The sequence below is a fragment of the Alosa pseudoharengus genome, unplaced genomic scaffold (genome assembly GCF_046254945.1).
Source record: "Alosa pseudoharengus isolate Yale_2024_CS ecotype anadromous, Long Island Sound unplaced genomic scaffold, YU_APseudo_1.1 YU_APseudo_1.1_scf_19, whole genome shotgun sequence".
In the NCBI taxonomy this organism is placed as follows: domain Eukaryota; kingdom Metazoa; phylum Chordata; class Actinopteri; order Clupeiformes; family Clupeidae; genus Alosa; species Alosa pseudoharengus.
Window position 1 is genome coordinate 9,442,742 of NW_027468657.1, and position 22,683 is coordinate 9,465,424.

The following is a 22,683-nucleotide window of genomic DNA, read 5'->3' on the forward strand; positions in this document are numbered from 1 at the left end:
ATGAGGCAGGAAGCTTGGTCCAGTGCCCTGTTTAGAAGCCCTGAAGCAAAGAGGGGAAGCCTCACAAGCTTTTGCATGATCTTATGGGCTACAAAATTTATAGGGGGCAGCTATGGCCTACCTTGCAACCGAAGGGTTGCCGGTTCGATCCCCGACCCAGTAGTAAAAATGTGGTCGGGGAAAGTGGTTGAGCACTGCTCTCCCATGCCCACATCCACGGCTGAAGTGCCCTTGAGCAAGGCACCTAACCCCTCATTGCTCCCCGAGCGCCGCTGTAGCAGGCAGCTCACTGTTCCGGGTTAGTGTGTGCTTTACCTCACTGTGTGTTCACTGTGTGCTGTGTATGTTTCACTAATTCACGGATTGGGATAAATGCAGCGACCAAATTTCCCTCACGGGATCAAAAGAGTATATATACTTAAATTCCGTCCAAATACATAATTTTACAGTGTTGAGTTCATGCTGTTAAGGTGGGAGAGGATGAGCATTGCGTAAGACTGAGAGTGTGAAAGACCATGCCCATTGAGTATTGCCCATTTTTGCCCATTCGAGCCGGCGTTAGGATAACTGAACACAGCGACCTCTGTTTAAACACATCGATTCACAACGATCAGAAAAAGAAAGCACAGCACAGAACACAAACCTCTGACCAAGATTTTTTAACACTGCTATTGAGCTCAGTGCTCAGAAACAGCAGGCATAGAAAGCTAAATAAAAAAATCTAAGCGGATGAAAGAAGAAGTCAATAAGTCTGAAGACTAGCATATCTAGATGCCTAAGCGGATCAGTGCCTATCTGAAGAGGGGGAATAAAGACAGCTCACCTCAAATCTTATCGTACACACTAAAGGGTGTGTGTGTGTGTGTGTGTGTGGGGGGGGAGGGTTTGAAGAGTTACAATACCGCTGCTGTCATAACAGCCATCCCCAAAGCGTTGCCCTGAGCGTGGACTGACTTTCTCAGATGTGACTGGCTGTTGAAAGGCCCGAGTCGGCTCCTGGAGGACAGGGTGTGAAAGCTCCCTTCTCTTTTGGAAGGTTGTTATCAGAGTGCTGCTTGGGAACGAGGGGCCCAGCAGTGAGAATCAAAGTGGCACATGACACCTCTTTGACTGCGAGGGGGACCGTGGAAGGGCAGAGAGAGACCAGAATGAGCGACATGGCAGCATCGCCTCAAGGAGGCCAAGGATGAAAGGTAATAAAGCTATAATGTCAAGCATGACAAGGTATCCCTGGCATGAGCAGTAACGTTTTACAGAGAGCCCGTGGAGACGGGGAGGTTTAATTAATGGACTTACACGTACCCTGCATTCAAGTGGTGAGTACTAACAGTTCAGATGCCCCTCTGACACCATGATCCTGGTGCTGAGCAGAGCCAGACACACGCGCACGCACGCACGCACGCACGTACGCACGCACGCACGCACGCACGCACGCACGCACGAGTGACACGAACATGGAGCCAAGTGGTTTACAGTCAAGTAGACAGAGCAGGAGGGTACTGAGAAATACACCCCTCCCATCAAATATGCCGCCGGTCATCACTCAACAGAGCTGTCATTCCCTCTGGCCCCCAGTCACAGAAATATGGAGACAAACAAACAGCAGAAGAGCATTAGAGACGTTTACTAAATTGTATCAGTTTTCAAGGAGCGCCCTCGTAGATTTGAATGCTTTTCGTTGTGGTTATTAATGATTCACCTTATAAAAGTTTCAAACTTTTAACTATAATATCCCCTCTCCTGAGTATGTACTCATCGTGGTATCCAGAATGATGAGTTGAAACAAAAGTTATTATATAACCCCTCAGAGAGAGAGAAAGAGAGAGAGAGAGAGCAAGCGAGGGAGAGAGAGAGTGTGTGTGTATGGGAGAGAGAGAGAAAGAGCAAGTGAGGGAGAGAGAGAGAGAATGTGTGTGCGAGAGAGGGATTGCTGCTTTGAGTTGAGCGTATGTCATGGTCCTCTTCTGGAGCATTTAACTGCAGGGTCCTTCACCCTCGACTGAACTCTTCTGTAACAAGAGGTGACGCATTAAGAGTGAGAGGTGTGAGATAAATGGCCTTTTTAGTGATGGTGAAGAGGAGCTAAAATGCTGCTCACTAACACACAGGTGCTGGATACAGCGGCATCATATCTGCATGGCTATATAGGTTTGGATGGGGAGGACATGCTCATGTCTGCGCATGTTTAAGCAGTTTGAATTATTAATGTGAACGAATGTGTTTCTATTTGAATAAGTTTACCTTGCCTTTTATTGCAGAGCATCATGAAGTGCAAATTAGACAGGTAGGTGTAGTGAGGTGAGACAGCAAAATATACCCAAATAGGCTGCTGATTTTTGTTTTGGAGAGAAGACCCAAAGGACAGCTCCAACAGAGGGAAACAGAAGATACTCAAAGGCACCACAGCTCATACATAACCATGGCCTAATTGGTTTCTACCCCATGTGTAAAAAATAGATGCATTATGACTACAAATATATGATAATAGACAGAAAAGGAGAAAAACGGAGACACCGTACAACCAGTGAATAAAGTGAATAAAGTGAATAAAGTGAATAAAGTGAATAAAGTGAATGGGTTACACTTTACTTGACAGTATCGACATAAGAGTGACATGACACTGTCATGAACACATGACACTGTCATGACACATGAACCCTTAACCTAACTGACAACCTACTGACATCAGACAAACAACATGTAAACCAACACAAAATGGCAAATAAATATGGCTCAGATAAACATACGGTAGACTGACTTATCCCTGTTATATTTAGACTGTATGATGTGATTGGGTAAGGTGTGAGGGGAGTGATTCTGAAACAGAACATCAAACAGCGACTACTGGCCCTGCACGTTTGGCACACAGGTGAGGTGGCAGAGTGCCAGAGGTGTCGTTGCGTACGATACGACAGCCAAGGGTGAGTACCAGGACTGGATTTGGGTCAAGGGCTTGCCAATCCTGTCTGTGACCCGGCCACCGCTGTGGACTTGCCTCTCCTCTCGGCACCGGTCTGGCTGTCGGCCTGGCACTGAAATGAACTTCACAGTACCAGGCACAAGTCAGTGAGTTCAGCGTGCACCAGTAAGTCGAAATAGACTTTCTAAAGCACCACAACCGTTGCTAAATATCATGTGCATGCTATGCAGGTACTTCAAAAGCCATTTCAGTGTGGTTGTGTGTGCACACCATCCAAACAGATGTGACCGAGTCACAACAGTAGCAACTGACAATGCTAAAACATTTTGGACAATCAGTCACTTGGGTTTTGCTCACCGCTGTGTAACTATTAGCCACACCTGCGGACTGGTCAGTAACGGGCAAAGGGTGAGAACTGTGGACTGTGAACAGGGGCACGACGGGGCACACGAGAGATGATACATTTTTCAGCCTGAACGCGCCCAGCTCTCTGGAGCGGCACTAATGAAGGAACCAGGGACAGGTCTCTGGCAACAACTGTCTCAAATCAGGCCAAAAAAGGAGGGGCTCGCAGCAGCATGGGACAAGTTCGGAGGCGAGGCCGAGACTGACCGGCCGAGTCTCTGGACGAGGTCTCTGTCTGTCGCCACTCAGTTAATCCGACAATGAAAAATGTACATCTCTCTGGACAGGGGCTAAAGTCTGAAACTTTTCCTGACTGAACCAAAGGCCAAAAACTGTTATTTCTCATGTCAGTGAGAGTTTGAAAAGTGTTGTTGAAGGTGGTGTGGGGTCATGAGAACCCCCCCCCCCCCCGGCTGACTCACTCTTCGCATCCTCTGACAGGGATTGATATTACTGTTAAAACACTGTAATACTCGCAGGTCATTATTTGAGAGAGGAGGTGATGTGAGAGAGGTGATGTACACTCTTGGGCCTCAGCTCGACAGAAAGATAAACATGGCACCCTGTGGGGGGCAGAGAGGGGGCGCAACCGAGACGTTCACAGCTCCCCGAGGGGCGGGGTGGGGTGGTGTCGGGTCGAGCTTTGTGAGGTCACTGAGTTCTGAGGTTTCACGTGGTCAGCCTCTTCCCAGCAGTTTGGCCATAGCTGTTACATGTGCTCCCTGCTCTCTCTCTCTCTCTCTCTCTCTCTCTCTCTCTCTCTCTCTCTCTCTCTTCCCCAGCTCACTTCTCACCCTCTTCTTTTGAGGTGCACGCACGTTGAGTCTCTCGAGCACGCTGCCAGCTGGCACAGGCCGACCCCTCGCACGGGCTCTCAGAGGAACACTCGTGATAGAGGCCTCACCTCTCAAGTGCCACGACAGCTCCGCACCTGGGGAGCACTCACCAGGCCCATGTTTTAGAGTTATATTTAACCCCGCATGAGCTTTTGGAAAATCAGTTGCATAATGTTCCTTTTCTTCATGAAGCAATAAGCATTTGTTTTTCTTTTACTGAATCCCTTTACAGGCACCAACATTTTGACTCTGGTAATGGCTAGAGTATATTTAATTAAATCAGAATCAAAATTAAATTGGAAGAGCAATGAGGGATTCTGGGATTCTGGATTTGTTTGACTGGATTTGAACCTTGACCTTTGACATTTTGCTCATGACATTTCTTCATATGAGTGTGTGTGATTACATGGATGGAACGGCTCTCCTATGTTGGAGCAGAAGGTTGCCATGGTTGCAGACGGGCTAAGTATTATCTCAGAAGTCTGAGCTTCTATATGCTGTGTAAGTGAATTATTAAATGAAAACACATGAGAGACTATTATGGCAACATCTTTAGTCCTGCTTTGTCTATAATCAGGTACAAAGAACAGACGCGGATGGACACCTCTCCAAAAACATGGAATATTCACTATATTATTTGAGCAGTAGGGGGCAATGTTTCAACAAGCAATGACTGAATACACTTCGAAACAAAACTCATTTTAGTTCACTTCTATCTCTCACTCAATCATGCACGTACGCACGCACACACACACACACACACACACACACACACACACACACACACACACACACACACATACACTTGTATATCTGCATGCACATTGACACAAGCACATACACACAGACACACGCACGGGTTCACATACACACACACACACACACACACACACACACAAGCACACACACACACACAAATATACAACAATACTCTCCCCTTGAACACATTTAATTGGATCGTCTGCTTGTGATTTGCTGCTTATATAGGTGGTGCCAGTTCTCCTTTCATTGCTTGTTATTTAGATGAATCATCACGAGGCCTGGCTCCATATAGAGAAGCCCTCCAGACACCACTCCCTACCTTCTCCTCTTTTAATTACTGAACGCTGAACAAGCAGCCCTTTACCAGGAGAATGCTGGAGCCCATTCAACAATATGACAGGAAGCCAGTACGTGCAGCAGGGCTGTGAAACACTCTGCGAGCAATCTGAGAAATGTATATATTTGTTTGTGAGTATATGAGGCCTTGCTGGTGATAATACCCTGGTCAGTTGCTGAAAGAAACTTGACCAGCAGGTAAACTTACTTAAGTGACAAGTTAATTGCTAGTATTGGGGGGGGGGTGATTGCATCTGAAGGACTTCTCTGATTGCCTTTTCATCCATTTGATTGCTAATTGCACCGAGGCACAGATTGCGGAGGCATACTGTGCGGGCTGAAGGAGCAACCTTGGGATAAGAGGTGATAGATTTTCATCCCTGCTAGGCACAAAGGTTGAAACATTTACTTAAAAATGTCCTTTGATATAAGGTCAGCACCCGCAGAGATATTGAACACATGACTGAGGATAAGGGTAAGTGGATGTCAATACAAAAAAAAATACTTTTTGTGCGCCTGGACAAGGCAGATTCCAGGCCAACTGCAACGTTATATATAAAAGCATTGATGCATCAATACCAGTTTCTAAAAGAATATGGTTCATTGCAAGTTCCCATTTTTATTCTATTCTCCACAGCAGTGTTTTAATAGATTTTAATCTGGTATGAAGAGTATGATATAGATCCAAAAGAAGGTCATAAAGATGTGCTTCTGTTATTGTGTATACTTGCATGGCTTGAGAGGCAAGAATAGAGTAATGTAATGGACAGATGCTGCAGACAGATATATGTATATGTATCTAGAGTAGTGAGATAGACAGAAGGTGGCAGAGTACATAATGTCATAGAATCAAACTGCGTGTGTCTATTTGCTAATGTGTATAGGGAAGAGACAAACATATGCACACACACAGTCATTCACACACACACGCACGCACACACACACACACACACACACACACACACACACACACACACACACACACACACACTGAGGCAACTGAAGAAAAGGGTGTCCTATAGTGAATGCAATCACTTGACATAAACATGCGACTCCATGTGTAAATAAATACCTAAAACACAGAAACCTGCCTTTCCGTCTGTCCGTCTGTTCTTTCGCATGCACTTACAACACAGACTCTCTCTGCAGTGTTGAGATTTAACACCAGTGCTTAAACGGCATGGCAAAAAATGAGAGCCTCTTTTATCGAGCTGCCACAATAAAGGATCCTTTTGTCAAAGGCCCGCGACAAAAAAAGAAGGTTTCAGGATTAATAGCTTAAAGAGCCACTGACAAGTGTGGCAATTTACCCTGAAGAGCCACTGACTGTGAGGGAAAAATCCCAGCTTTCATAATTTGCCGGCATATTTTTTATCAAAAAGCCATACGCTTCTAGGGCAGTGGCAGCCATTTATGGGTCTAAAACCATTTTTTCCCCCCCCGCCTCATTTTTCGAGAGGGCTGTTGACATTCCTTGTCCCCCATTTTGCTGTACAAGTTGGCCACAGAGAGCATTCCAATTAATGGTTACATAATGAAGGGGGGGGGGGGGGGGCATTGTACAGCGAGCGACTTTTTTAACCTCTTATCTCAGCGTAATCAGGGCGTCAGTGGCGAGTGTCTCTGAGTTCGGAGAGTTCTCACCAGGAGCCCAGAGTGTTGCTATTTGCATCATCTATCTATTGATTTGTTGTGTTTCATTTCAACACTCATTGAGCGCTACAGTTGGAGTGACCTTGGTGAGGTTTAACCCATGCAGATACCTCAGCTGAATAAGTTATGATGCAGTTAGTGTGTGTGTGCGTGTGTGTGTGTGTGTGTGTGTGTGTGTGAAAACAGGTTGCTAACGTGAGAGTCGTGACTTCTGATCATCCAATAAGACAAGAGAGATGAGTCTTAACCTGTTCACTGCAGCACTTGCTGTGTGTGCTTTGTGAGAAAAGTAGTGAGGATGCTGCATTGATAGCATCATACTGTGTGCAGTCATGATCTATAAACTGATGTCTCACTCTACGATATCTTAGATGTATCCTATCTATCTATCTATCTATCTATCTATCTATCTATCTATCTATCTATCTATCTATCTATTTATCTATCTATTTATCTATCTATCTATCTATCTATCTATCTATCTATCTATCTATCTATTTATCTATCTATCTATCTATCTATCTATCTATCTATTTATCTATCTATCTATCTATCTATCTATCTATTTATCTATCTATCTATCTATCTATCTATCTATCTATCTATCTATCTATTTATCTATCTATCTATCTATCTATCTATCTGTGTATATGTCTGTCTATCTGTCTGTCTGTTGTTCATATTACTATAACACCATTCTTTGATGTGAATATGCCTAAGGTCTACAGTGCAGCACATCATAGAGATGAACGTGGAGTAGCATTTTGAGTGGTCAGTCTAGTGTATGCTCTTGAAGAGCAGAAAGAACATTTAGGACATCAAACAGTGGAGGATAGCACATCACTAGCCATTAATACCAACAAAGTAGCATCTAGCATCTTACAGTAATTATTAATAATAATAAAATCAGTTAGGACCCACAAATGGACCACACAGGAGTAAAGATCTGCAGACAACCTGTTTACTATAAAGGATTGAATTGTGGTGAGAGAAAAAGTTCACTATTCTTCAACCTAGGGTCTATTTCTAGATGATAACTAGTGTAATTTGTATGCAGTCAATGCATTTACCTGGTTCTTCTTCCAGTTGTAATTGTCTTGAGTGGATATAGTCAGTACACGTTGATTACTGAACTCTCTGCCTTTAGTGTTCATTGACGATAGCTTGTGCCTCATTTGGTTTTCAACTTATGTCTCCACATAAGACTGTGGCAACCAGAAGGAGAACAAGGTAATGGACTGACTGCACAATCCATTTTGTACCCTTTCTCTACCCTAACAAAGGTAGAAATACTTCAGTTTGTCTGCAGAGACCCTCTCCATGGTAGCATGGACATGGGTTACACTTAACTGGGATAGCCTGCCTGCCGAGACTTTATAGATCATCTGTTGAGATGCTAGCTCAGTATGTAAAACTGCTAATAAACAATTACTGAACATCCCCTTAATCAAACCCAATCCCTAACCTTACAAAGTTGTACTCATTATCATCTAAAAATAGTTCTTAGGTTGAAGAATATGGAACTTCTCCTTGAAGGTTGATGTTACAGTAACTTTGGTCCAACATACTATGGCACTCACCTTTTCACTGATGAAACTGTATACTGCTACTGTCAGATTTAACTTCTTTGGCTGTTGTATTGATTTAGAATGTCTCAGATGCGTTCAACAGTCAATTGTTTCCACCACTGTAACTTGTGTTGTGTTTGACTGCGCTGGTGATGGACTCGAAGACTTGGTGATGGTGGATGAAGCAGATTTATTTGCCTGCATGGGTCAGGAAATACAAGGGGCATGAAAACCTGGTCCGCCTGCAGCAGTTGACCTTCTTCCTTTTTAGTGAGCTTTTGGAGTGAGCTGTGCTATTTAATTCAGTGAGTGATAGAGTGAATGGACAGGAATTATTTATTTAGTCATTATTTATTTAAAAATGGGTTTGTTGTTTTGGGAACCTTCTACTGCTCAGTGCCTAGGTTGTAGACCAATAGTCCAATAAAACAACCACCAACGGTGAAATTTCACCTTAAATCTGGCTAAATGTCCAACAGGTGTTGTAACCCTTGATAGAAGACTAGTATTGAGTTACTGTTGATTACCATAACTACACATTACAGTTTTTCTCAGTCACTTTGGTGCTTTTCTCAGATCAGAATGAAAATTCTCATAACTATTAGTTCAACCTCCACAACATTTAATCATTTGTGCACATCATAGTAGCAATTTCTCCTTCATCTGAACAAATTGCAAATGCTTTTGAACATGTATCAGTTGCTTTGTCATGTCAGTCAAAAATAACTACTTATGGATGCTGAATAGTCGTTCCCAATAAAACTAATAGTCTTCATTTCAGTCTTGAGTCATTACATACAAAAGTCATTGAGTCATTACATACAAAATTGTTTGAGTCATTACATACAAGTCATTACATACAAAATTGGTGAACTAGTTATCAAATTCTGTCACAATGCTGTAGAATTGCAAAGAGCATATACAGTAAAACTGTGAAACGTACATATTCAGTGTCTTGTACTCACTTACTCCCCTAACTACAGCAATTTGTAACTTAACTGTTTTCAAATGGCTGTACAAGTAGTGTATAGTGCTGTCTTGAGCATTTTCAGGTAGTGTCACCGAGTTCTGACCTTTTTTTGCATGGGAAAACACTGAGAGCATAAACTGTCGTAATGAAAACATGACAAAGCCATTTGACTATCTTGTTCATAAACGATGGTGTCAAGACTTCTCATTTTGATGACACTGGCAGTATCATTAACATAAAAAAACTGTAACACAGGTATTATTTGTTTTATAGGCATTGTTCCAATGTTTCTGGACACACACACACACACACACACACACAGGGTGCATGGTGCAAGCTTCTGGCTCTTTATAACCCAGTGCTTTGTGATTCAAATATATGAACAACATTTTTCATATATTCTTATGTATTCTTTCTACTACACCCTCAAGCAACAGCAGTGAGAGACTAAGAGGAATGATTACCCCTTTCCCAGCCCCTTTATAAAGATGACTAAATACAAACAAACACACTTCAAGATCTAAGCTGCCAGAGCCATTGAAAGACACAGGCAGAGACATGGGTCAGAAAAGATTTGAGAGGGAGTCATACCACAGGGGAAAGAATAATAGGCACAACAGCACAGAGATCACAAACAAATCCACCTACCCCATCAATCCCTCTTAACATATATGCACACCATACAATGCACATAAGAACACACAAATACAAACATAAGACACATAAGTGCATGACAAACATAAGTGCACGTGTCTCTTACAGTTTTTCTCAGTCGCTTTGGTGCTATTCTCACATCACTATTAACATTTGCACAGCAGTTAGTGCATTTCTCAAAACAATTAGTGCAAACTGCAAAACCTAGTGGATGACCTGCAAAAGCATGTCACTTGCTCAAAATGGATAGTCCATTCCTCAAAAGCACGTATTCATGTCAATGAAACTGTCAGTGTCATCAAAAGGAGAAGTCTTGACACCATCGTTTATGAACAAGATAGTCAAATGGCTTTGTCATGTTTTCATTATGACAGTTTATTCTCTCAGTGTTTTCCAATGCAAAAAAAAGGGCAGAACTCTGTGACACTACCTGAACATGCTCAAGACAGCACTATACACTACTTGCACAGCCATTTGAAAACTACAATAAAGTTACACATTTCTGTAGTTAGGGGAGTAAGTGAGTACAAGACACTGAATACGTACATTTTTACTGTATGCTCTTTGCAATTCTGCAGCATTATGACAGAATTTGATAACTAGTTCAACAATTTTGTATGTAATGACTCAAGCAATGAAATGAAGACTATTAGTTTTATAGGGAACGACTATTCAGTATCCATAAGTATAGTTCATTTTGACGGACATGACATAAGCAAATGATAATGTTAAAAAACAGCAGAGAATTGTATGAAAGCAACTGATACATGTCCAAAAGCATTTGCAATTTGTTCAGAGGAAGGAGAATTTGCTACTATGATGTGCACAAATGACTAAATGTTGTCGAGGTTGAACTAATAGTTATGAGAATTTTCATTCTGATCTGCAAAAAGCACCAAAGCGACTGAGAAAAATGTAAGTCATAAGTGCACAGAAAGAGAGAGAGAGAGAGTCAGCACACACACACACACACACAAAATAACTGTGTTTACAACACACGGTTGTTCAAACAGGCAGGTAATCCTATTTGTTACAGAACATTCCCTACTAAATCCCGGTATTGCTCTTGTTTTTGTTGTCATGGTATACAGCTCTCTGGGTTCCTATAATGGCCATGGTCAGCCATGGGAACACTGAGCTGAGTCTCCGGAAAACATCTAGTTTCCCCGGTGGACCAACTTTCACCAGGACATCTCCCCAAAATAACAATCTGTTGTGTTGCGCATAGGCCACAGACTGCCCCAAGGAACCTTACGAAAAACTATTTTGGCAACCGGTATAATTTTTGAAATGAGTCTGAGAACTGGGGATTTCGACATTGTGAAATGTGATGGGTCATTGCTGAGAGATGCCGCTCAGTGGAGTTTAGTTGGGCAGATTCTGTTCGCAAGAGGGCACCTGTCTTGCCAGCAGCACATTATTTTTCCCTTTACAATTGAGGACGTTTTATTTTTAGAAAAAAAGTTTTCTTTGTCAAGTCTTTGAGTCAGGCAGCAGAAAATAAAATAATTGGCACGATGGTTCAATCTTTTCTTCTTCAATCTTGAATTTCTTGGGCTTTTTTTTTCACATGCAGTGCCTCCAAACATAATGTGTTTGGTTCAAAATGCTAAAGTCACTTTTCATTTGTTTAAAAGATGAAAATAAAAACCTGTATTAATTTCATTAGCTCAAAAAATGTATTATCAGTTCCTATGTGAGACCAGCTATCACTGCTCATTCATCTTAAAAAGACCTCATAAGACATCAGCTGCTGCTCTGAAGGATGGATCAAAGAACTCAAAGAGATTTTTTCTAAGTAGGAGGAATCAAAGAAGGCCACAAATGTTTTTTGCTCATTGCAGACCACTGCCAGGGATGGACACAGTACCCTCTTTACAATTATGTACTGTCATTTTTTTGATCTATAATTTGGGTGGAAATTCACTTTTTTTCTGATGAGAAGAGAATACAGTTCATTTTGTTCAACATTATTGTATGGACATGCACATGCTCATTTGAACAGGTCATAATTTGTATCTACTTATACTGCTACTATATACTGCATGAAAACAGCTATTATGCCTTTTTGCGTTTGAAAGGTCCAAGAAAGTTCAAAGATCCAGCATGCACATCCAAAAACGATGAATGCTGGGTGCTGCATCAGTCTGATGAAGGGCTAGGGCCCGAAACGTTACACGTGGTGATATACCATTAAAAAACGCTAAGGAGCAGATTCTGGTGTGTGGACTCATCGTTCTTATCCATGCCTTTGAAAGGTCCCCAGCTGCACCCAGGTGTACAACAGAAATAAACACGATGTCTGAAGGTTGATAAAGGCTGATGTCCTTATGTCTGCCCCTTTGTCACGTTTGCCATTATTCAGTGACATTCATAGACAACATCGTTCCATTCATTAAAGAAAGTGACATTTTTGATAGAAGCATTTGCTTTTGTCATAAATATTCATGCAAACACCAATTCTGCAAATCATGACCATCACAACTGCTCCAGCTGCTGGCAAAACAGTCCTGCCTTGTGAATTGAAGTCCTGAAAAAAATACTGTGCTTTCAACATGTGGTAGTAAAAAGCTTCCAATCTATATTAGGCATGGGTTTCAATTCTCGCCATCAGCTCTATATAGTGAATATCAACACAGAATACCAATGTATAATGAATTATTAAGATGGCCAACTAAAATGTGCATCCATATCAATAATGTTGATTAAAAAACTGTTTTCTGAGGTGTTAATGTAGTTCGCAATGTATATTGCACATACACATGCAGCTGTCCTGGTTTGCATTTTTGTGTGTGTGCCTTTTGAATATGTGGGTAGGCCAGGGCCCTGCTTCAGAAAATGTGTGAGAACACTCAGAGGGGAAAAAAAAACACGTAAAAACCACACATCACATTTCACTTCTAAACAAGGCATTGCTCAGGTGTAAATAAGTGCAAAGAAAATTAAGTTGACACATTCCATGAACTCAGGGCCTCGGCTTTGTAGCAATGTTTACAACAATGAGCTAGAAATCGATCATAATTCTCTCTTGCAAACACAGGCTTTAGAAATAATAGAATGGCAAGGGCCGAGGAGGAGAGGCTGTTCAGAATACAGACGCCTCGGCTGGACACAGAATGCCTAGGCACTCGCTGCACGAGGGGGTGGGCACGAGCTTGGCCGCTACCGGTACACACCGCCAGTTTGGAATGCGTGGTGGAGGTCTACTTGACGAAGGACCCAGCCACGCTGTTCAATTGCTTGTATTGATCGCAGGGCAGGATTTAAAATGGTTACCGGGAATGAACTTTTGGAAGAAATGGAACCTGGGGGGAGGAGAGAATGCCACCGTGGGGGTGGCGCTGAGGCTGGCTGCTCGGCCGCCGCCGCTGACTGAGAAGAGAAGAAAAGGTGTCTGGGGTGTTGAGGTGGGTGAGAAAGTGGATGGAGCGAGAGAGGCTGGTGGTGGTGGAGAGGAGAAGAGAATTAAGGTGACCTGGATGCGATGCAATTACGGTGACTTTCAGGACGTGAGTGCACCGAACTGTTATTGCAACTCACAACTTCACCGCAAAGTAAAAAAGACTGAAACTCCAGTTCACAGGCTCTCTCTCTCTGTCTCTCTCTTTCTTCTCTTTGTGTGTAAATAGTGGTGCTACGACTAGATAACAAAACAAGAACTACTTGAATGTGATGAGTGTAAAAATGAGTCAATCTGATAGGCAAGATTTATTGATGCTTTCATCTATCTTCAAGGCATGTAATATACCACAGAAGATCTACTTGAGACTTCCACAAAATGCCATCCTCATGCCTGACTAGCAAATCCGTTTTGCAGAGGCGAAAAGGACATTCATACTCATCAAGGTCAACTATTTTCACACAGAAAAGAGAGAGAGAACAGACATGGTTTTGTGGGTAGGAAACAGACGCACCATTATCCGGTCTCTAAAAAAGTTCACCTTGAAGTACTTTCTCCTATTCATTAATACAGGGCTGCATCAAAAGTGGCAGATCAAAGCCCTTGTCCTCCTCCAGTATCAACAGTCCTGTGTCCGTGGCAACAAATCTCTTAATGATGTCATAGTGTGAAATGCCCGTTGACCCTGGGGTTCGTGTCAAAGGATTCAAGCAGGGGCAAAAATGTTTATTTATTTATTTATTTTGCTAAGTTTGAACTCACAGACAGATCCCAGGAATAATTGCTCTGGGATAAAAGGCCTTAGAGCTAAATGGGATTCAGAGTAAGTGGAGAAAAGTAAGAGGAGGGGAAATGGTCGTGGTCGAACCTATAGTCCTTGCACTGTCTGCGCCATGAATTTTTGCCAAAGCTCTGACAACGCTTTCCTGCTGTCCTCAAAAAGCCACAAGGACACTGTCTAGACACTGTGCACGGTTCTTTCAGCTATTGTCCACCTCAGTTCCAACTGGTATCTAGCACAGACAAGACAGCATTCACAGAAACGGACAGAAAACAGACAGAAGGCAGCAAGAGGTGGGAGCTTCAGTGTCTGTAGAATATCCCATGGCCCTACAAAACATAACAAAGGACCTCCGGATCCTCAAGCAGACATATATGAGACACATAAACGAATAAAAACATCTTGAATAAACACATCTTGAAACACATTCCACATCTCCTATGTGTGGAATGAACCTTTAGATCAGAGATCTGAAATACAGATGTGTTCACTTCCTAAGGTTCTTTCCCTGAGCGTTTGCTTAATTAGACCCATGTTTCTACAGTACAACTAAATGTGTAGATTGCACTCATTTCCAATTCACTACAGAATAACTGTAACATTTTTCGATCCAATTAGTGTAACTGATCATGTTCAGACATACTTAGCGGATGATGACGCACAGAACTGGATCATAAGACATGAGGATATCATTTCAGTGTCCAGGCCAGGGAGGAAAATGGAGTTCGCTCTGGGATATCATTTAAATTAAGTGCACTTACTGCACTAGATCACCACTTTTATACCGGCGGTCGTGCCGCCTTTATTTACACAGGCGGCTTATCTGCAGCCTGCCCTTTTAAGGAAATGGAATTCTTGAGTGTAATATAAATACTTTGTTTTACAAAGGTAAAGCCAAAACTAAAAAAAAAAAACTAAAAAAAAATACAGAATAAAAACATAATGACAACCATGCGTTTCCGACCTGTGAAAGTCTGTTTTATCGCCATTAAATGTCAAAGTTAATATTATTCTCAAGACCTCAGTTCTGCATAAGAGTATAGTGCTTTCTGTTTACTGGATGCTGTTGTTTAGACAGGGTTGTGGCAATAACACAGCAGCACAACAAAACACGGAGGCGAAATGCTTTGGGTGAAACTGTGGCATGTTCGTGGGCTGAAAAACTACAACACTTTGTTGCTTGGCAGGAGAATAAGTATAGAAGGTGTTACATTCATTATATTCAATACTTCCAGCTCTTTCCAAAAAAGGATATTACATTCAACATTACTGAGTATGTTATGAAATAGAGACTTGGACTGACTGTGTGCATATGATTGATTAAGTTTTATAGTATTGTTGAACTTCTATGGAGAAACTGCACCGAAATTATACCGTGGCAATGGCTAATTTGAGACACTTAGATCAATCTTTTTTCCCAGGAGCTAGTCGTAATATGATTGATGTGCTATGACGTTTGTAGGGATTAAACTATCTGCAGCTCATTTAAGTCCTGTGAAGCAGATCTTTATAAACATGATTTTTCATTCTGGAGTGCAGATATAAATTGTGGTCATGCCAGTTATGTTTTCCGACTAGTGTGATCCAAAGAACTCTTGCCATTTCTTAACCTCTGTTTGATTTATCCAGCAGTAAACTGTTTATACTGACCTTGGAGCCAAAATTGCCATTACTCTTGCTGTCTGCAATTATCTTCAATGACTGGCTAAAGCTCTGTTGTTTTTGACAGAGACACTGCACGCTTTCACCAGGATCGTTCTGTTCTCTGATTACATCAATCCATCCATGCACAGCATTTTTTTTCTTTGTTGATGCAAAAAGTGAGCACTAAATGAACCGACAGCTTTTATTGGCAGTGATCGAAATGAATTGAGCAAAATAAGAACCCACAGCCATCCTGTCAGTGGATGCAACATCACATCACAAACAAGAATAGAGCATCCCTGTTAGGCCCCGGCCGACGCGGTGCCTCGCCGACAGCCCTGGCCGCCATGTCAAACCACCGTCCATCACGGCCACTTACACCAATCCCACAGTTGGCAAATGACTAGTTGGCGACTGAGAAAGAGCTGATTGAGTGAGAACCAAGAACGGTTCTGCTTGGTCAATGTCCTTTGGATGCGAGATGTCTTTTTGGATAGAATGAGCACACCAGACGTTAGCATTTGAAAGGTGAAGTCAATGGTTCAAACCCAAACCCCATCCTGGTCCCTGGAACATAGATAGCATGTGGTATTCCCAGCTCTCCAGAGGTGCACTTGGAATGATCACAACGTTGGCACGTGTTCGCCTCTCTGAAATGAGTTTTGGAGAGCCATTTTGTTTACCTCCGACTCAACGACTTCACCATTTGCTATTGATCCAAAATAAGCCACTCCCCCTGCTCATCCTCCTCCTCCTCAGTCAAGCTGAACTGAATGATATTAAATCTCCATTTCCTCAGGGGTCCTTTTCCAAGCAGTTTAAGTGATGCATGAGAAGCCTTAGGCAGAGGGTATCAGCACGGCCTGGCCATCTTCCATTGATTTTTGTACCTCTGTCTGGGTAGTTATACAGGCCTTAATAGAAACCTATTCCGTGTCCATGCTTCTAAAGGCAGTTTCCTTTGCAGTGGACACAATGATGAATTCGGATGACTCTGAAACCAGGGAATATTCACATACATTAAACGTTTGTCATGGCTACGTGACAGCATTGTACTGTACATATATACACCGTGATACAAATGGCCTCCTACTCCGTGTTCAGATCTCAATTTAACTATACATCGTCCTTTATATAAAGTGCCCGTTTGCCACGACGTCAATGTCCGAAACTCTTCAGTGAGGTTCGAGATCAGCTGGTCCACAGGAACAAAAATGTAACACAATGACTTTGCCTGTGCCCCTGTGGCCAGTCCTCTACAGAAGGTCCTTTCAGTTGTTTTATGTTTGTTTGTTTGTTTGCTTGTTTGTTTGTTGTACAGAGTCCAGCCCGCTGTGTGTGTGTAAATGTATCAGGCGTCCATGACATCCTTCACTGATCGTAGCAGAAGAGCAGCAGGAGGAGGAGGAGGCTCCAGGGAGGGAGGGGTGGGGAGAGCGAAGGGGGCAGGGGGCTGGCAGACTTGGGCTGGGTGCTGGAGGGACCTGTGGTGTCACCCCAGAGCCTGTCATTCAGGGTGGCCTGGGGAGAGGGGGGGAAAAACACACACAAACAAACACAAAGAAGTTTTATGTACACAGTGCTCTGCAAGAATAGAGTTTAAATGGAGTAGAGGGGGGTGGAGAGAGAATGGCTTTTGTCATGTGTATGAAAGAATCCCACACAAAGACCACTGCACATCTTTCTGATGTCATCATACGGTTGCATAGTGACATTCAAATGAGTTGACGGTCATATTCAAATTTGCAGTGGTCTCTTAATATTGAATGGGACCGTCAACTCATTCGAATGTCACTCAGCAACCGTAGGATGAGAAAGATGTGCAGTGGTCTCTTCATTTTTTCCAAAGCTGTATGATTCATACACTAAAGGCCCAAAGTTTAGGGTTATTAAAGCAGGCACTATCATGAAGGATGAAAAAAAAAAACCAAACACACACAAAGCCATATTTCAATCAGAAATGTGTGGCCAAGATCAAGGCCCCAGGACACAATAAGGTCTACCTGCCATCAAGATGTTCATCATTAGATGAACCCCCCCACACACACACACACACACACACACACATCATACCTGTGTGGGTATCAGTGGACTCATTAAATTCTCTTCGGTTTCCATGGAAACAAATGCCGGAGTGGTGCCATAGTCTGGCCAGCTGGTGACGTGGCTGGGCTGTCCTGGCCGGCTCGGGGTCGGCGTCGGGTCCATGCCATTCTCGAAAGTGTGAAGAGCATTACCTGTTTGTGGGAGAGGAGGGAGGAGAATAAAGCGCGTTGGGTCAGGGCATGGTGTTCCTGTGAGAAGGGTCTTTGGACTCACGACTTTATTTGGCACAAACACTGCTGTTCCTGTTCCAGAGCTGTCCCTGTTTACCCCAGCCTAAGCCACAATAAGTCCTCTCTCTCTCTCTCTCTCTCATTCTCTCTTTCTCTCTCTCTCTCACACACACACACACAAACACATACTCTCTCTCTCATTCTCTCCCACTCTCTTTCCTCTGTCCCCCATCTCTATCTTTCTCTTTCTCCTCCGTCTCTCTCTCTCTTTCCCCCCTCTCTCCTCTCCTAATCTTGCTTTCCCCTTTGTCTCTCTGTCACTCTCTCTCTCTCTCTCTCTCTCTCTCTTTCTTGTGGATTCCTCAGACGCCTTGCTTGTTAGAAATCACAACGAGAGACTTCTGAGGTGGTATTGAGAGGCAGACGTGTCGGCACAGCAACTCAGTATTCCCCTCAGCATCCCCATCCCACCCCCACCCCCCACCTCCCAGAGCTTGCACCTGTCGCTCCATGCGCGCTCATTAACCCGCCGACAAGTCGCCACAGCCAAACACGCGTCTCAGACTCACTCAGTCCCTCCTTTGTTACCGAGCGTCCAGATGAGCTGGCTGCCCAAGGTCTCGGACAGCTAACACCCGCTCTCTCTCTCTCTCTCTCTCTTTCTGTCTCTCTCTCTCAGCAGGCATGGGAGACAGAGAGAGAGAGAGAGGGAGGAGAGAGACAGACAGAGAGAGGGCACAAGAGAGAGAAAGAGAGAGAGAGGGAGAGAGAGAGAGAGAGATAGAAAGAGGGAGGGAGGGAGGGAGGGATGGGGGGAGCTGCCTGTTCAAACATGTCGGAGTAAAACACTGTGACAAAAGTCAATAATAAGGATGATTCATTATTCATCACATAGAAAGGCCATCCAGAAGATTGGAGCTCGGATGGAGAGCCATAAATCTGAGGCAGCGGAGAGTTTTGAATTGCCAAGCTGCCGCCCCTACACCTTTCCACGTACATGCTCTCTCTCTCTCTCTCTCTCACACACACACACACACACACACACACACACACACACACACACACACACACACACACACACACACACACTCAGCAACACATCTACCTGCCCACTACCCACCCTTCGCCACACTCATCCCCTGTCTACCGACGCACACAGACGCGAAGGTGAAGTTGAACGCAAGGTCTAGGTGAACCTGAAGCACCACACTCCATCTGCCATCTGTTGGCCATCGTGACAGACAATTTCTTCATAAAAGTCTCTGCACTTCAACTTAGAACATGGAAAGCAGAGAGAAAACAAGTGATAAAAGAAACTTCTGCCTTTTCGATAAATAAATTGCGGCAAGCTGTGAAGCACATGTGAATGTCTGCTGAGTCCATTATGTTACCGAGTGGGTAATTCTATTTGCACGCATGCAGAGAAATAAGCAGACCCATTACTGTTATTCTCTCTGTTCAGAGGAATAACAAGAAGGAAGGAGGAATTAAGGTGATTTTTGAAAGCAGAGAGAGAGTGAGAAAGAGAGAGAGAAAGTATTCTACTCGTGAATACTTTGGCAAGATGACATGACTGTATACATTTGCCATTGCAAATAAACGTTAAACTAAAATCTAAATTAAAGCTGAAATTGAGAGGGAAAGAGAGAAAGGGAAACAAAACAGATCCAGATTCTGTTGTTAACACCTGATTCATACCCAAAGTTCTGCCAGTGTGTAAGCTCACTTCAAAAACCCCAGCCTCCCCAAAGCACCTTGTTATCCTACTAGCCATGGATATGCCGGCTGTGCCCTGTGTCTTAGAGAGATCCACATAAGCAATGAAATGAATGCAGTTTTTAATCCCAGCCTCCCAGTACAGCTACTCTTGTCTCTGCTATAGCTCATTTCCGTCAATGCAAATGTGAGTGTTAAACAGAAAAAACCATCACTTTCCCCCTAAGAGCTTAAAGTAAAAGTAAATAGGTACTTTCCAGCCAAGCAGCTCATTAAACAAACACAAAGTTACGGTGACTTCTCTTGAGGTTTAATGTAGGCAGAATCCGCACCAAGGTTATTCTGAAACGATTACAAAAGCAATCTTTTGCTGGCGAGAGCCACTGTTATGTGTGGATGAAGCACATTTTTCACATGATAGCGTTTCTCGTCGCCTGAGCGGAAACTCTCGATCAGTGGTACTGGCGAGACCAAAGAGCCCAGTCCTTCCAGACAGAAAAAAATTAACAAACAGAACAAAAAAAAATCCCCCAACAATATGTAGATTTTCTATTTATATGTGCAGCAACAACTAAATGCACATAGCTTTGAAGCAAACACAAAGACAAATAAACAAAAAACATCTGTCTGATCACAAGCAAACAATAACAAACCCTTTCTTACAAATATAACGTTGCCTAATGTGACATTTTCATCAACCCCTGTGGGTACATCTTCTATCAAACACAGACAGAGACTTTAGCATTCTGTCCTGCTGCCGCTAATGAAAAAAGGCTGTGTATGCTTACTCAGGCAGATGTTGTCGGTGAAAAAGCCTAGGAAGCGTGCACACTCCTCCTTCTGGTTTCCGCTGGACGCACAGGTGCACCATGGGGCCACACTGGACGTGGAGTTGTCCACGTAGTTGGGCGTCACCGGGCTCCCTGTCAAAGTTGAGGTAAATGAGGCATGAAGACAACGATATAACACCTTCCTCCAAGCATTCACCCAACCATGCACTGTCCGGGCACTGAAATAGAAATTTATGAAGCCTTCATGGTTAATCCCTGTAGACATGGTTAGGGAAGAGTGTGGTGGTATATTGTTTGGGAAATAAACAGAAGGTAATGAAAAGATGTAATACCGTTTGGCTGACAAATATCCGGTAATTTTGTGACTGTGGCTTGTGGTTTGAATGGGCTAGTGAAGATGTTGCAGATCCCCCCCCCCCCCCCCCCGGTGTTTAAAATGTGAAGAGAGAGCTATGGAGGATAATTTTTACAGTCATACATCTCCATAATACAAACATACAGCACAGAGGTCCCCCTGATGCAACGCAGCATTCAATTCATGCAATGAGCCTAAGGCTTTCAGACAGAGGAATGATGCTTCTATTTGAAACATCTATTTCAACATTGTCAAGTTTTAGCCTCCTGTGTCCTCCTCTTCCCCCAGTTTGAGAAATTGGTTTGAAAGTAGCATCCTCTCAGAAGGCAAATAGCTATATTTGTTTGAGCTGAGGGCGACACTTTGGTGTGGATACCTTGGAAGAACATTTTGCATTCCTGGTGCAATTGTAGTGAGCACGAGAGAGAAAGAGGTCATTTATAGAAGCTGGGTATAAAACTTAAAGCATTTCAGCACTGCAGGCATCAAAGGCATTTTACAAGCAGGAAAAACATATCCTTTGTTTTTTAATACCCACATACCCAGACTCCATTTTAGACTTTTTTCACCTCTGAGACAAGACAAATACATGCTACACACACACACACACACACACACACATTCAGTCAAGCAAACACACACACACGCGAACACACAAACTCCATATCCCCTCCTCTTCAATCCCAGCTCATTTTCTTCAGTTCATCTCTCTCTCTCTTTGCACTTTTCTTCTCTCTCTCCCTCCCTCTCTCTCTCTCCCTCTCTCTTCACACTTCTCTTCTCTCTCTCTTCCTCCCTCTCTCTCTTTACACTTCTCTTATCTCTCTCTTCCTCCCTCTCTCTCTCTTTACACTTCTCTTCTCTCCCTCCCTCTCTCTCTCTCTCTCTCGGCACTTCTCTCCTCCCTCTTCCCATCTCTGACTCCAGAGCACCTTACAGCACCACATCTGTTCTCTGCTCTGTCTCTGCTCCTCTCTGCACCCACCGATCAGTCCGGTGTAGGCGATGAGACAGGCCGCGTGACTCCCCTGCTTGCAGCCGCTGGCGGACTGCTCGTCCGGCTGGCAGTCGTACTGGAACTGGGCCAAGCGGGACCTGGGGGGGGGGAGATGGACAGAGAGACACGCTGCTCATACTGGGTCAAGGCAAGGACCAGGGATTTTTATATTATTAAAGTATAAGACCCCGTTTACACAAGCATGTGTATTTTTATAAACGAAGACATTTCCATACGTTTGAGCCTTTCATTTAGACGCAAACGGAGAATTCGCCCCGTAAAACGGTTATCCAAAAAAACTCCGGCCAGTGTCTTTTTTGAAAAACTCTGTTTATGCGTTTGGTTCTAAACTGTGGTAAACGGAGTTTTGGGCAGCCAACGTCACAGTATGCGACAGAAGTACACCAGAATAAGTCCCGCCTCCGTAACTTCCGTATCCATCCAACTTCCGGGCGTGGATTGTCTATAGACCTCTGAAGTTTGCCTACAAAAAAGAACCAAAACGGCCATCTTTGCCCATATAAGGAGATCCGGTTGTTAACTGAAGCTAACTACCTATGGCAAGTTGCATTGCAAGTTAGCTCTGGAGTAGCAAAAATCTAAGTGTGCCGCCTTCACT

The 22,683-nt window shown here is 43.4% G+C and overlaps 1 protein-coding gene across 1 annotated transcript in view; it reads right to left on the reverse strand.

The window, feature by feature from the left end:
* Positions 1 to 16,117: 16,117 nt before the first annotated feature.
* The window catches only part of gfra4b (GDNF family receptor alpha 4b), a 38,910-nt gene continuing 32,344 nt past the window's right edge, over positions 16,118 to 22,683 (reverse strand). The window contains exons 5-8 of the mRNA XM_076292841.1: positions 22,053 to 22,162; positions 20,710 to 20,844; positions 18,003 to 18,166; positions 16,118 to 17,450 (exon numbers count right to left, since the gene is read on the reverse strand). Of these exons, the coding sequence (XP_076148956.1) occupies positions 17,301 to 17,450; positions 18,003 to 18,166; positions 20,710 to 20,844; positions 22,053 to 22,162 (559 nt within the window). The 3' untranslated portion in view covers positions 16,118 to 17,300. The remainder of the gene's footprint in view (positions 17,451 to 18,002; positions 18,167 to 20,709; positions 20,845 to 22,052; positions 22,163 to 22,683) is intronic.